This window comes from Pseudochaenichthys georgianus, chromosome 16 (assembly GCF_902827115.2).
Source record: "Pseudochaenichthys georgianus chromosome 16, fPseGeo1.2, whole genome shotgun sequence".
Lineage (NCBI taxonomy): Eukaryota > Metazoa > Chordata > Actinopteri > Perciformes > Channichthyidae > Pseudochaenichthys > Pseudochaenichthys georgianus.
In genome coordinates, this window is record NC_047518.2 from 34,371,441 (window position 1) to 34,388,268 (window position 16,828).

A 16,828-nucleotide genomic window follows, 5' to 3' on the forward strand; every position below is an offset into this window, starting at 1 on the left:
ATATCGTCACCGCTAACCATGTTCAGATGGATCCAGTAAAGGTTAGTGCTGTGGAAGATTGGCCAACTCCCACAAACAGGAAACAGATCCAACAATTCTTAGGCTTTGCCAATTTCTACAGAAGGTTCATAAGAAACTTTAGCACCATTGCGGCGCCATTACATGCACTAACCTCTTCTCATGTTGTTTTTAAGTGGAACACTGAGGCGGAGAAAGCCTTTCAAAGACTTAAGACGTTGTTCACAACCGCTCCAATCCTCACAGTGCCTGACCCGCAGAGACAATTCATTGTGGAGGTGGATGCCTCGAACGAAGGCGTCGGAGCGGTGCTCTCCCAAAGGTCTGCTCAGGACAACAAGCTCCATCCTTGTGCTTTCTTGTCACGGAAGTTGACAGACGCAGAGAGGAATTACGATGTGGGGAACAAGGAACTTTTGGCAGTAAAGATAGCCTTAGAAGACTGGCGTCATTGGTTAGAGGGGGCGGAACAACCATTTATAGTATGGACTGATCACAAGAACCTGGAATTCATTAGAAAATCCAAAAGACTAAACCCACGCCAGGCTAGATGGTCATTGTTTTTTAGTCGCTTTAACTTCACCTTGTCATACAGACCAGGCTCTCAAAATGTGAAACCAGATGCTTTGTCACGCATGTACGAGCCTGAACCTGCTGCCAAAAAACCTGAAAGCATCCTTCCACTTCATTGTGTGGTTGGGGCAGTTTCATGGCCAATAGAATCTGTGGTGAAGCAAGCACATGGTGAGAGCCCGGCTCCTAGTGGTTGCCCGCAAAATAGGTTGTTTGTACCTGTTTCTGTTCGCTCACAGGTAATTCACTGGGCTCACACGTCTTTGCTCACCTGTCATCCGGGGGTTAAACGCACAATCTTTATGATAAAGCAACGTTTCTGGTGGCCGGCTATGGAGAAACAGGTGGCAGAGTATGTGGCAGCCTGCACCGTTTGTGCCAGAAACAAGACCTCCAAACAAGCTCAGATGGGTCTGCTGCAGCCTCTTCCTGTTCCACATCGTCCATGGTCACACCTCTCCATGGACTTCGTCACTGGATTACCCGTTTCCGAGGGAAACACCACCGTCCTGACGGTGGTGGACAGATTCAGTAAGATGGCACATTTCATTGCATTACCCAAGCTCCCCTCTGCCAAAGAAATGGCAGAGGTCATGTTACGTGAAGTTTTCCGCATTCATGGTTTTCCCAGGGATATCGTATCGGACCGAGGCCCCCAGTTCATCTCAGGTTTTTGGAAGGAGTTCTGCCATCTCCTGGGTGCCACCGTCAGCTTGTCTTCGGGTTACCACCCGCAGTCCAATGGCCAATCAGAGCGGATCAACCAGGAGCTGGAGACCTGTTTGCGGTGTCTCGTTTCCCAGAACCAGGCATCGTGGAGCAAGCACCTGGTGTGGGTCGAGTATGCTCACAACACACTGCCCACCGCAGCTACTAGACTTACTCCTTTCCAGTGTGTTTATGGTTATCAGCCACCCTTGTTCCCTGCCAATGAAGGTGAGGTCACGGTCCCGTCGGCACACGCCATGGTCCGTCGGTGCCGCCGGATCTGGGCAGGTGCTCGTCGTGCTCTCCTGCGCAGTGCCAGCCAGATGAAGAAGGTGGTGGATCGGCATCGCAGACCTGCTCCATCCTATAGGCCTGGACAAAGCGTTTGGCTGGCTACCAAAGACTTACCCCTTCATGTCATGTCCAGAAAGCTAGCCCCAAGGTTCGTGGGTCCTTTCCAGGTGTCTAAGGTGATTAACCCAGTGTCTGTGCGCTTACGTCTACCCAGGTCGCTCAAAGTCCATCCTACGTTTCATGTGGGGAAGGTCAAGCCTGTAAGAGAGAGTCCTCTGGTGCCCGCCTCTAAGCCCCCACCGCCTCCCCGGATGGTTGATGGTGGTCCTGTCTACACTGTTAAGAAACTGCTTGGAGTCCGTAACCGTGGTCGAGGGAAACAATTCCTCGTGGACTGGGTTGGTTACGGTCCCGAAGAAAGACAATGGGTCCCTGCAAGCTTCATTGTAGATCGGAGTTTGATCACTGACTTTTATCAGGATCATCCAGGAGGGTCTGGGACTTCCGGAGCAGTCCCTAGAGGGGGGGGTACTGTGGTGTCTCGTCAATTGTGTTAGTCGTGTTTGTTTTATGTCTGTCACTTCATGTTTAGTCAGGTATGTAATTCCAAGTCTAGTAAGGTTTCTATGTAGAGTCACGTTTTCTTGTTACTTCATGTCTTGTCTGTCTATTTCATGTCATGTCTCGTTTTCCCATTTCCTGTTTTATTTTGTACTTACCTCTTGTCTTTCCTTTCAGGTCCTTTTAATTCCTCACTTTGGGTGATTTTCCGTCCTCGTCAGTGTCTGCCCCGCCCCTGATTGTTCCCACCTGGTCCCTATTCCCTCATGTATAAATAGTCCTTGTCTCCCTTTGTCTTGTGCCAGTTCGTCTTGTTTCAGTGTGCTTCCATGTCCAGAGACCCAGCGTTAAAACCAGAGAGAAGAGTTTTGTTTAAAATCGAGAAGTTTTGTTTTGTCCTCGCTTGAGTGATTTTTTGTTAAAACTTTGTTTTATTTTTTCATTAAAATCTGAGCCGTCGCATTTGAGTCCAGTATTTTTGTACCCTGTTTTAACACTTTCTGCCTTTAGCACGCCGCTTCCTGCTATAGAACAGAACATTGGCATTGGACGTAAACTGCGAGGTGTAGAATTGAACATGAACATGAACATGTACTTTATTTTTATTTTTGTGATACATACTGATTATCTTGATATTCTTTTTTTTGGCCCGTTATAATTTACCATTCTTTTTCAATCTCAATAGCTAAAATACATATTTTCCTCACATATCTATAATTGCAGGAACAGCGCGTGCACTGTGCGATGACACAAGCAGTAAGGGGGTGAAAAGTTAGGACGATTCTAAGGGCCCGTGACTGACAGGGGCCCCAAACTATTTTAGAACATTAAGAAAAAAAATGTTAAGTAACCCAATGTAATATCTTTTCCTGGGGCCCAACATCCCTGGCGGCGCCCCTGGACACAAGACACAGTGGTTTCTGTCAACCTTTTACATTAGCTGTGGAAATTGAATGTTAAATGCTAACTTACTCAGTGTTCTGCTATTATTGCTGCAAATACATGCTCAATTATATCCGAATTTCCGATGTGGATGTTATACAGAAGAAGTCAGTCTTGAACATTGAAAAATAATCAATGTCATATTCCTAAATTAATTTATTACAAACAAATATAAATCTCCGGATATTACAGTGCCTGGATGTTTTGTAGTGTAGTCCCGGATATAGACATCATAGTTTCACAGCTGTTTCTTTTTTAATTAACATTTTTTATGAGAGAAGAGATATTTTGAGAATCACGCGACTTGCACGTGCACTGTGTGCTTTTGACCGCTGTGCCAGAATCACATCAGCTCGCTCCGTCCCCGGGGGCACAGATTTTTGGCTCTGCCCAGTGGACAAATGTGATTATTCTGCTGCCTGAGCAGCTCTGTCACTGTGTGCGTGTTTGTATGACTAACATCACAATATGTACTATATATTGGCCTTCTGTACACATGTAAATCAGGCAGCAAGAGTTAATACATATTGTTGGTAGCTTCTACAAACGTGGTTTTAGAGATATTATTACAGCACTGTGGCTGATACAAGGTATTCAAGTGTTTACTTCTATGATAGATGTGAATAATGTGCAGACAAGCAAAGGTTTAGAGATAAAATAAAAATACAGTGCATCAGTAAACCTTGACACAAGCAGCCTGATTGATTTGTAATCTATCTTCCCAGAACTGTATATCAGTGCCGTGGTGATAATACACTGCTGGCTGCCAACATAATATTGTATTCATGGCGCCAATTCTGCAGCACCGGATGCTTTGCAATGCCAGACACATCCAATCAAGACATTGTTCCACAACTCTGCAGAGGTTACCAAGTAAGAGTACAGAGCAAAGGAGGCCCATTTGTAATGAGCTGAAGTTGAATGCAGAGCGGGTTAGAGGGAAACGAGATTGAGGAGGAGAGAAAGATGGTGCAGGATAGGAATAGATGAGCCTGTGAGAGCGGATTGCGTCAACGATAAGAGGTGGTCAAATCAATTCTGGGCGAAATGAGAAAGATTGATTTGGGAGTGAAACAAAGAAAATAATGACCAGGGCATGAATGAAGGAAGGGGTGGAGTGAGAAGGCCGTCAACATTGCAACAAAATCAGTGGACGTGTAAAACAAAAAGGAGCTTCTTAATACTTTTCCATCTTTCAGTTTTCCTTTGAATCTGATTTTATGATTTTTTTTCATCACTAATATGTGTTTTAATATCTGAAGCTTAGCCATAATTTCTTAATTCCTGAATACATTTTTCCACTCATCTGTTTTTACTTACAATTTACAACTGGTTATATGAATAAATTAAGAGGTCTACAGAAGAAACAGCGGCATTGTTCACTCGCCTCCTCCTGCTACCACGGCTGAACTGGCTGCTTCTTTTATTTGACAGTGTCCTTGTTTGATTTTTGATTTTCTTACCCGTAGGAACCTCGGCGAGGCAATTAAAGGAATCATTCTGAGGATCCCACATGGCTAAATAGTTAATCATAGGGAAATTATACATACATTTATTAAAAATGTATTATCTTGATTATAATAACTGCTGCTTTATTGATAATTGTGAAACTTGATCACATACATTTCTGTAAAACAAGCATTGATTTTAAACCTATGTTATGTTTTGGCACAAAGTGGCCACATGTGGCTACATTTTGACCTCAGCTGACATCCACACTGTGAGACACGAGTGCTTCTGTGGATCAGCTAAATGTATTATTGCAAACGTTAGTTCTGTGTGTCAGTGTGTCTGTCTGTCTCGTTGGCCCTTGCTCTCTTTCTCCCTCCCTCCTCCATTTACTCTCTTTTTACACCTCAGGCAAAAAGCGAGGTTGCTATCCTCATTAACCTCCCTGGCTCTCTCCAGCTCACCTCAGGCCAGCTCCACCTTACGCTGCGCTCATTACTGCTGAATCAAGCTGGGGAGACGGGGAAGTGAAGCTGGGAAGAGTAAAAAATGTCTGACACAAACACTCTGCTGGAAAGGAAGAATGGCATAATGGGTGTCAGAGATGGAAATGAAAAGAGCAGAGAGACAACAACTGCGTTCAAACCAAAATGAAAGAAAGGCAGAGATAGGGAGTGATTTGCTTTTAGTAAATGAAAAACGGACAAAAGAACCTGAGAGAGATGGACGACAGGGGCAGAGAATCCATTCGGAAACTCAGGAGTGGCTAAAATGATGTGTGAGCCAGTCATAAGCAGACATGTTCAAAGCTTACAGCCACGGCACTTGGCATGCTTATCCATGATAGATATCTACCTGCAGATACCAGTTATTCATCAATGCCACGTTTCTGCTGTGAGACTACCAATTCATGCTCGGAGCAAAGAGTGTCATGGCCTCCCCTATAAAGAGTCTGACTGGATTTAACCCAACCAAAGTGCTTTTCTTGTAGACCCTACTGCTGCTGCCGTATGGCTGAGTCAGAGTTCAATAATCCCTACAAACGTATCATTGATTAATGAGCCGCTGCGTTAAGTACAACAGCTCACAAAGTACTGTTGATGATAATGAAGCAGACTATTATTTCTCCCAACCATGCAGTGAAAAGTAATTTTTTTGCTGCATATTTGTTTCAAGATGTATAGGATATCTCTATGATTAATTGCCACAAGAATGCTCTTGAAGTACTATCATTAAGACATTTTTAATTAGAAAGGGGTGCTTTGCTGCGTGAGACACAGCACTTATTCCCAGACTCTGGGAAAACGACTGAGCTCAGCAGCAAAGGCCTCCTCGTGGCCAGAAGGCAACCAGCGGACGCTAACTAAGGCACTGATGTGACATGAAACAGGACCTATCTGACATCAGTCTACACCAGGGGTCTCCAACACGTCGATCGCGAGCTACCGGTAGCTCGCGGGCAGCTTTTCAGTAGCTCGCCGCTCGATTATCGATTATAGCGTAGGTTGCTTCTTGATTTTTCGGCCGCCGCTGGACAATAACGGTTTTTTATTTTAGAATTTTTTCTGTCACACGAATATCAAATTGGTCGGTGACGCAGAGATCAAGGAACAGACGTGACAGCGGCACAGCGACACCACACATGGAGCAGTCTGCTTTATCCAGCAACACCAGTCCAGAACCAACAGCGACACGGCCCGCTCTGAATCAGGCCGCGTCGCTGCGGCTCAGAGACACACAGGGAGGGATTTGTGTTTTTGAAAAACACTCGTTATCGTCATGTCAGGTTTTTGGTGGATTTAATCAAGTCTTGGATTGCAGAGTATGAATGTCCTCTTGCTATTTTCAGTTGATAACACTAAAGTTTGTGAAGGCAAGGGGAAAGCTTCCGCGATCACCGTCTCCTCCGTTCCTCCAAGCCCCGCCCCCTTCCTGAAAATAATGAGTGACAGGCTGACAGTGACCCGATAGAAACTTTATTATTCACTTAATCACTGATTGAGATATGATGAAGCTAACTTAGTCTCATACATTCATGGGATTCATGTAACAGTAAGACAGAGAATGTGAGTGTGCACCCACATGCCCTATTTTAGTTTTTATACTCCTGTTGTCTGCTGTGTTCAGACTCAAGTCATGTGTGTGATGCCACATTCAGGACATTCAGTGTACTTTTTTAACATAAGACCGTAGCTAGAAGCTGCAGCTCGACTGCAGAAGCATTATTTTTTTGTTTTTGAGGATGGAACAACTTCACACACAGATATATGGAGGCTAGACCTACAGTTGATTTATTATGGTTTAAAATGTCATGTCAAGACGAAGAAGAAGATGAAAAAGATGGCTGAACTGTTCAGTGTCAATCCTGTGGAGATGGAGATGGAGGTTATACATCTCCAAAATCATGCTCAGCTGAAGTCTCAGCAAAACTCACAACATTTCTGGAGCCTTGAAGACCCAGAAAACTATAAGAACATTCACCAAGCAGCACTGAACACGTCTGCTTTGGTTGGTTCTGTTCTACAGACCTTTGTGAAGCAGCTTTTTCTGACATGAATGAAATCTAAATACAGAACAAGGCTGACTGATGAACATGAAAATGACTCTATTAGAGTGAACCTAAGTGGCTACACTTCAGCATACACCTATGGTGGACTCCATGCAGCGCCAGTCCTCTCACTGACTGTAACAAAGAGTGAATGCACTTATTTGACCATAAGTGCCATAAGATGCTTGTCAGGTGGTGATTAAGGACATGTATGTGAATTCTCAGTGAAGTACTCACTTTGTGGGCCATAATAATATGTGAGACATTTTCGTTTTCTTGGACCTTGATGTGAAGTTAAGATTTGTGTTAAGCTTGAGGTATTGCAATTGCACACGTGTACAAAAGTATAGCTTAATTAAACTGATGAGCGCTATGTGAATAAATGTAAGCGATGTGATGCAAGTAGCTCTTGGCCACTTTCATTTTTTCAAAGTAGCTCTCAGATGAAGAAAGGTTGGAGACCCCTGGTCTACACTAATAAAGTAATTACACTGATGATATTTGGTGTCATTGTACTTCAATAGTCCATGTCAGTGACTTGCATCTAGAAAGTCAATGTTGCAGTGCAGTGATGGAAATTTGATGGAGTGGCGAATTAGAAAGGACGAAAAATGGCAGTTGCATTTTGAAAGCCATAAAACAGAGGGAGGGAGGGAGGCAGCAGACATGTTAAATTCCATCATCTATTACAGCTCGGCTCGTGGTTTTGATCTGGCTTCAAGGCCGCACTCTCTCCGTTCGCTCCGTTCGCTTCTAAAAAGGCGACTCGCCCGCTCTGTGCTTCATCATTCATTTACTATCCCTCATCCGTCGCCTTTGGGAAACACATCCATGTATATAAATATGCCTGCATGCCCACACACACTTACCCACACACCCATCCTTTGGTTAAAGTCATTAGCAGCCTTCGCCAAGATGGAGCACAACATTGACATTTGACCTTCAAAGTAAGAAACCTTCAGTTTTTCTATATATTTTTCTATATAGAACTATCCAGTTCTTCCATCTCCTGGCTGACTCTCCTTGGCGTTCAGATTCAGATGCAGTTCGTCCATTTCAAGGTACTTAACAACCGTGGCGTGTTGCTGCGGCAGAAATCATCAGTGAAAGCAATTGTGTGCTTAAAATGGATGAAACAACTTCAACTTGTGAGGCGCTAACAGCAAGGCGTGGAGTGGAAATTAGCCAAATAAATGGGTAATGCTTAATAAATCAATTTCCTTGAATTAGATGCGTGAGGTTTGTTTGGTTTTCTCTCAGTTTAGAAAGTTTACACAGGATAAAATAACATCTAAAGTACAACAAGTGGAGCTTTAATGTCAATCAACCTCAGTCATCTTCCACTGACCCACCGCTTCCTTCTCTTCCCTTCTCATCTTCATGTCGATCAAACTTCCTAACCTCCATCCCCCTACCGTTTTCCCACCATGCAGCTATCAATCTCCATCCATAATCCCCTACATGAATCATCCATCCAATTCTCCTCTCATTCCATCTATAGTCGTCCATTTATCCGGGGGCAGGGGAGCTCACATCACAATTTCCTTTCCAGATTCTCCCTTTTCTTTTCCCTGCTTGTTCCATAAATTCCTCTCCCTCCTCCTTTTTGTTTCCTTGCACCTCTTTGGATAACATCACTCGGAGAACAAGCCTTTTGAGAGCCAACGCTCTCATTCGCTCTCCCCCATCCCACTCTCCTTCAATCCCTCTCTGTGGGGTTCTCTGAGGGACAATGATTACAACCAAGTCACTTCCGCCCCTGCCATGCCAATTAATGCTTAAAGATGGAGCAAGGGGGACGAGGGGAAAAGTGTCCTTTCCTGCATCTCAATACATTACCATACTAAACAGGAGCCAGCACAACTGGTAGCTCTACAGCAGACACGTTCAGGGACAGGTTCACCCAGCTGGACGCACCCCAAGTGGTCAAGAGCTTCCCGCTCCTGAAACAAGCTCAAGAAGGTGTCCTTTTATGTTTGGCCATACCATCAAAGCGCCAACATCTGACATTATAGTACTGGTCTTCTTTATTCTCTGTTAATTTGGTGTGAAATCACTGTCATTTCAGCGCGGGTGCCCAAGGTGTCTCAGTGACTCTGACTGTGTGTTATAGGTAGGCTCAAGCATATACTTATTGAATATAAGCTGATACAGTAAAAACGTCTGCAGACATATGCTACAATGTATTTGCTGCACAGTGTGGTTAGGTTACAATCAATCAAACTAACCTCACCGTTCCACCCCCTGATGAGTAATGATGCACTCTGTGGCATCGCGGCCAGTTAATCACACTCTAGGATGCATCATGACCCCATCATGCCTCCAGCAACCCTGATTACAGTGGTTCTTACATTTCACCTCATACTTAAGGAAACCGAAGGGATTGACGATTCTATTTGTGCTACAACTGCACCATGACAGCGAGGCAAAGCTTGTTATCTCAGTACAAGACAAACGACACGAAAATGGTCACTCACATGGTGGTCATAAAAAAAACAGAGACGATGAGATCGTAACATTTTTGCAGAAATGATTGGGATTATTAAGTCAAACGTGAATTACCATAACTGGTTGCGGCAGCTATGAGAATCTTCACTTCGAAAAAATGCAGAGACTGAAGGTAAAAACAGAAGTTCGACAAAAGGTCACAGCTCTAAGATAACGGCTCTAATTAGTGTTGCTGTCCAAGAACATGAGGTCTTCCTCTTAAGCACAAAGTATTGAGCTCATCTGTGAGGTCTGGAAGAAGCTCTGGAAAATACACTCTTTCTCTGCTTATTTTAAAGCATATTTTCTTTTACCAGAACATACTGTACCTTAAAAGATGTCCTGTTCATTGCATGACTTCCTCTTTAATCATTTCCCTTTGAACTGTGCCTCGTGTGTTTCACATTACTTTCCCTTCAGCTTACATTTGAATTGCACATAAACATTTCTTACATTAAACATGGACTTCTATTACTGTCTCCTCCACTTTACTTACTTTTTCTTTCTATATTCCACCAATATGGTTTATATTGAAGTGAGTGCCCACTGTCAGTCTCTGTAAGTCTTCTTGGTTTGCCCTCAAGTCCAGCTGAATGCTTGTATTACTTTTACACATTGATGCAATATTAATACAGCTGTTCATTTTGTATTCTCTGCAGTGTTGCCGCACACATATTAAACACTGAGATAATAATGCGATACAATAAATCAATGACACATTAAAAACATTTCATCAGACTTAATAGCCAAGATAACTCTAACCTGAGCGGCCAGAAGATAAGATAAAGAGATAATAATGGGCTTGTGTCCATTTCGGTTTATTAAAACCATCTACTCATAAAAGAAAACCTATTAAATGCATAATCATTCATTTTAGTTGCTCCAATATTATGGAAAAATGCCACCCACTTTTAAAAAAGTATTTGTGTCACCAAATTGGGGCAGAATATGTTAGAGTTTAGAGGTTAGCAGAGGACAAAATGAAATGCTTTTAAAGATATTAAATTATGAGTTTTGTGCTGCTTTATTTGTACATGCTATTATAACTAATTGGCAATTTCTATCAACCCCTGTTTTTCTTTCGTATGTACCCTGCGTCACCTAAAACCCTATGAACTGAATACACAGATTACTTGTCCTGTCAAAAAATCAAATAGTATTGTTTCTTTGTCTTTTTTAGACCACAAAGAAACAGATTAATTTAGATAACACCTAAGCACCTATGCAAGAGGTTTAAAAGCATCATATTCTTTGGACTCATGTTTGTTCAACCGTGCGCAGGAACTAACGCTTCTTCGGGGTATACACAGGAAAACAACTGTACTTTCTATATAACAAACAATCAGTATGTGCCAGTTGTGTATCTACAGAAAGTGTTATTTTGTTCTTTGCGTTTGTTTTAAATGCCAAATGAATCACTATTTCTGTATGCTGATGCACGTCAGTCTTTCCAAAAATGAAACACATATTGCTCCTCTGTCTCCTTCTGAGCCTGCTCACGGTGCTCAGGATGTCACACAGTGTGATGGGAGCAGGCGAGGTCTGAGGGTAATTGGCTTTGTCAAATCTGAGTCAAAATGCAAATTTGTGTCAACATTTTCGCAGGTGTTTGTACTTTTATTAAATAACTTGAAACAACTGAGTACAAACAAACTGCAACTTGTGACAGGTCTATAAATAGTATCCGTGAGTTGACGGAAGGAAAGTTGAATTCCTGATTGCAATCATGAATATCATTAATGAAGCTACGCACTGGCATATACATTATCTGTTGTTTGGATCACAGTTTTTAATGTCACAATGTTTCTATGCTAATGTGGAAGCTGTATAATAATTGCCCCGGGGCTTTCCGAGAAAATCCTGTATGTCCAAAGGAAGACGAGGAGGAGGACATGCCGATTAGAGGAACAGTATAGCATGCTATGCAGGACGTAATTGTTTTTTACAAACGGTGTACAAGCCATGTTGAATTGAGTTTTCCTTCAGGCCTTAAACTAGACCTATTCTCTTCATTCAATTAATTATATTGTTCTATTGTTGTTCCTGTTAGCTGCTGCTGATATAAAAACTGGGATTGTATCTATCCATCTTTCCATCCTCTATCCATCTGCCGTACAGTATCCATAATTCACAAATCTTTAGTTTTGTAACCAAATCAGATATTTACATTAGAAAATAACGACCTATATGGCATTGGTTAATATCACGAACATCTCCTGATTTAATTGCTCTGACTCAAATCAAATTAATGGTAGATATTAAGTATTTACAAACAAACCATACACTGTAAGTATCTAATGCTGGGCTTTGATTTGCTGACTCATTAATCAGTCCTGGTTTTCCAGTGCATGCCCGTTCATCTTTCTCCATCTTTCATCTGAGGCAGATCTGCAGTCAATTAATCCCCAACGGTATTTATATGAATGTCAAAACACTATACATCAGCAAATAGGCTTTCTTCCTTATGCCCTCAGCAGTAATAAAGCATGAATTGGTTATTTGGGGAATCATGAAACATCTCTATGAGTCAAAGATGGAATAATACATCAGCTTATGGAAATAATTATCGCAGACATACAGCCCATTTTGCAAGGAGTAGACCCAATGGATGCATGTGCTCTATGTTCCTGAACGAGGAGGTTTGCTGGCATGATGCAAATAGGGTTTGCTGGGAGTTTCTCAGCTTCCTGTCATCTGTGTCTGACTGGCTTCTAGTTTCATGTATGGTGATTTTCTCACCATGAGCCTTTAAAAAAGAATTAGATCCATCTAAAAGCAACAGCTTTTCACACTTCTTTCTGGCTACCAGATGCAGCGTAGTGAAAGAGTGACATGTTTACAAATGGCCTATTACAACTTATCCATACATATAAAGTGTCTTCCTATGGTTTTATGTTACCTGCATTTAGGACTTTATGCATTGGTGTTGTAATCTGTTGACACTCTATCCAGTTTACCCACAACTTCTATGCATGTGGGCAATGTTCTCACTGTCTTTACAGGCCTCTCTGGTCTGACAGTATTCCTTTTAGGTAATTGAATAACCTGCTTATCAGCAACACAGCCTGTCATTCTCCCTCATTCTGTTTCATTTATCTCCAAAACCCGAGCACCGGAGCCCATATGGCTCCACCTGAACCTCTCTCCCCCCCTGCACCCCCACCTCTGTCCCTTAGTTATTATGCCCGCCTGTCCCCCTGTGGAGTGTTTTCTCTGAGTACTGCAGCAACACCGAACTGGCTATAAATCACATTTAATTATTACCGCGCCGTGCTTCGCCTCGCGCTCTGCCCGCCCATCGCGCGCCTCCGATTGGCCGCTGAGGCTCCTTGGCCAGCCTCCCCAAACGGGACATCGGTGCAATCGTACATCCCGCCTCCTTCCTTGGGGCCGGTGATTGGGAGAAAGGGGCTATCCTTGAACTGTCAATCATGCTCTTTCTTGTGCGCCTTGCATTCACTGCTGCTCCCTGCGACGCGCTGAGTGCGGAGCGACGAGACGCGCTGCATACCAACAGAGACACACGGGAGCAGGCTAATTAAGCTCAAGTGGAGACTTGCGACTGGTCAGGACGCACAGACCCCATCCTGTTCTCTGACAAAAACATATTCCTGTCAATTCATTGGACACTTTACATGTCACATTTTCTTCCCATGCATTTTCTCAAACATCTTTCTCCAAGGCACTGAGAGCCAAACTAAGTGTGTGGGATATTTGTTTTTCTCCCCTGCTTTGGTCATTTCTGGTTGTCAGAGTCTATACAGGAGAAGACAAACAGCTCTCTTCGCATCTATCTCTGACGCGGGTCATCAGAAGGAAAAAGTCAAGTGGATAAGACCGGTGTTTTCGTCCAGTCACGTGTAGAAGCGTTGGACTATTGCAATAGACATTCATTACTGGGTCGTTTTTTTACACCGATTTCCCCGCAACGGCAACATAAAGGAGGAATACCAAGGCATTTGGCTGCAAAAACAAGCAGAAAATCAATCAGAATTCCATCATGGGCTGCCCCCTCTTGCGGAACGCGTTTGCTGGCTTGATCCTAGTGCTGCTGTCGAAAGGTAAGTTCTTACGAGCTACTTTAGCGATGTGCTCACGTTTCTGTGTTGATGCGCCTCTACGCATGTATCTTCGCCTTTCATTTTCGGAAAACGGTTGTGGAGGTGAATACTAATGATGCTGAAGGGGGGGGGGTTCTACCTGCCCGTGAATCACGCGTGTCTGCTGTACCACTGCGCTTCAGTTTTCCATTTGTTCACGCAGAGATAGACAGAAATGTAGAGAAAGAGATGTTGTGTGTGTGTATGCGTGTGCGTGCATGCGTCTGTGTGTGCGCGAGAGCGAGCGCACAGCACCAGGTTAATCTCCAAGCCAACCTCGTGGATTCAGTGTAAGCAACGAGTGATGCATGTTAAGATGTTTACTATGAAAAAATAGACTCCCACCCCCCAGTCCTCAGTGAACATTCCTTTACGTGACTTGAATGGGGCTGCTTTCCCACGTACAGGACGCACCACTAGTGCAAAGAGGGGGGGGGGGGGGGGGGATGTTGGTGGTGGGCTTAATGTAAGTATGGATAGAAGCAATGCAGAGAGACTCAGGAGGGAAAGACAGTGTGTTGTTCTCTCTCTTCAAAACAGAGAGAGATAAATGGAATATATGGATAGTTGTGGGAGTTTATGGGGAGGGGGGGTCAAACATGCACTGGGTAGTGATGTCTGATTTTTTCTCTTTTATCGCTGCATCTCTGCAAACATCTCCCCTACAGCACAGCAAAGGAGTTAAACGCTATTCATTGATCTTCTCTTTTACAACAACTAGATAACTTGCTCCACAGAAGCTGTCCTTTTAAACTGCTTCATTATGTATGACATAAACAGAGTTGTGTTGTTGTTGTCTCCAGGGATTACTCACCAGGGAATACTTAAAACCCACCTGCATTATTTTGTTCATCATTTCCTGCTCTAATTTCCTCACCATGCTTTGGGATGTCCCACCATATTAGTTGTGCACGCCATTCTCATCATGTTTTCTAATTTCCTTTTGCCTATCTAGCATAAACACATAGGCTACACAAATACACACACCTGGCTCAATTAGACCTGCCTTCATCCTGTGGGAAATCAGTATATAAATAAAGTACTCCTGCCGTTAATAACAATAATTGATGTGTCAGTGCAATAAGATGTGAGGTTAACAACGTGCAGATGCAGACGGTTTGTGGCCTCCTGCTCCTGAGCTCCTTGTGGGCAGGGGAGCCCAGGTGGTCACGGTTGGTCACGGGCAGCCCTGCAGGACACACACACACACACACACACACACACACACACACACACACACACACACACACACACACACACACACACACACACACACACACACACACACACACACACACACACACACACACACACACACACACACACACACACACACACACACACACACACGATGTCTCCAGCAGTGCACAAACCAACCCTACAACCACACTGAGTCTCATTTCAGCTTTCAGCCCTCTGCATTTGTAACCTGTGGGTTTTTGCAATGTGAAGGTGTGCCTAATCATTAAGCAGCAGTTGAGCAATGATTGGTTATTGATGTGAGTTGTGCACATTGCAGCACATGTGAATCAAATTGGAGTGGGATCCCTCCTGCTGTAAGTCCACAACACGTCCGTCTTTTAAGTAGAAAGCATGCGTTATAAAGGAAGTACATGACTGTTAAAAGGGCACTGTCCACTGCTTGATAAATCATGCAGCAGGGAAATTATCCTTTGTATCTGTGCCTCTAAGAGTCAGGCCAGTGTGGTAAGTGGTTGCTTTAAGGCTCTACCACCATTGTGAAGAAAATGGTGTGTGTTATTCATGCTCGGTAAATGACAAAAACACAAAATCCCATTATTTTATCCCCTGAACATGTTTTTCCCTCTTGACAGTGATAATCACGCAACTTCACATTATGCACAACAAATAATTATTAAGAGGGTGCCCAATTGTATCTCTCATACCCTCCAGGAACACAAATAAAAATGTCTTTCAGACCTGCACACTCACAACCAGGTTGAAAAAGGGATTTTTCTTTTGCTGCCAAACAGAATTAGGCTATTCAAGGTTTCCTGCTGGCTTGGTGTGCGAGTGTCCAAACCAGTTCATGAGATACTGTCACGCTTTTCCCCTCCACAGTTATTCTCCTTTTTCTTTCTCTTACATTTTCCAGGAAACTCTAAAATACAGCAGAATATCTGTGCATTTCCGGCACAGAAGCTGTCTGTAATTTATCAAAACCTTCTTTACCTATGAGACGAGACACCGTGAGGCTGATTAAACATTAAGACTGGGAGACACACACCTCCACACGAAATTAAACAATTTACCCTCTGCTCAAAGGAGTTCTGTTATGACAGAAACCTGCATGATTGGATAATAAGAATAATGCTGTCATTGATTCGGTGAGAAGTGAAGATGACAAGAGAAATTGCTTCTGCTAACAGGGCTACATAGGTCACAGCAGAGGACGTTTAAGGTTGTATATCAAAGGATACTATATCAACACTACATTTAGATATTAAAGAAACTGATTTCTGCCTTACAGATATCCATTCACGGCATATTCCCGAAAAAAGCAACTGTGTAAAGTACATGTATGTCACTCATGTTCAAACAGTCTAACAGATGGGTCTCACCAACATGCGCTGCTGTGATGGAGGTTCTTCTAAGAGGAAGTGTACAAGGCAGGGACACAGGTGAAAACAGGTGGGGTCATATTGTAGCCTGCCATCCTTCTTGTTTGAGCGACATATGGGGGCCAAGTGGGGTCAATGCACATTGCACATGTTAGCACGTAGCCACTCTCTTTCGTCCCTACCCCCTCACACACACAGATACACACACACTCGGCTGGATCACCAGTCTTGGCTTGGAGATGAAGAGACGGGAGATGCCAGTATCAACAGATGCCTTGCGCTCCTATTCTGGTGGGGACTCTGCTTTTTCTCCCTCCCTTTGAAATCCATGGTTTCTGTGTGCTGTTGTTTCCCATGTTTGGCTTACAAATGCTGTGCCATTTTGGCAGGTTGAATTTATCTGCAAGTGTTGGAGTGAGAGGGCCTGGATTTTGCCTCAAGAGCCTGAGGGACAAGGGTTGGAGGTTTATCCAGTCTGGAGTGGGTCTGCGGTCTGAATGTTTCTCCCTTGGGTTTCACTTTTTCTCTTGCTGCTCTGTGGTGGCCTGTGCTGCTGCGCATTTGAG

The 16,828-nt window shown here is 43.5% G+C and overlaps 1 protein-coding gene across 1 annotated transcript in view; it reads left to right on the forward strand.

The window, feature by feature from the left end:
• The first annotated feature begins 13,074 nt into the window (after positions 1 to 13,074).
• Positions 13,075 to 16,828, forward strand: part of iglon5 (IgLON family member 5) — a 97,754-nt gene continuing 94,000 nt past the window's right edge. Inside the window, exon 1 of the mRNA XM_034101576.2 lies at positions 13,075 to 13,641. Within this exon, the coding sequence (XP_033957467.1) occupies positions 13,581 to 13,641 (61 nt within the window). The 5' untranslated portion in view covers positions 13,075 to 13,580. The remainder of the gene's footprint in view (positions 13,642 to 16,828) is intronic.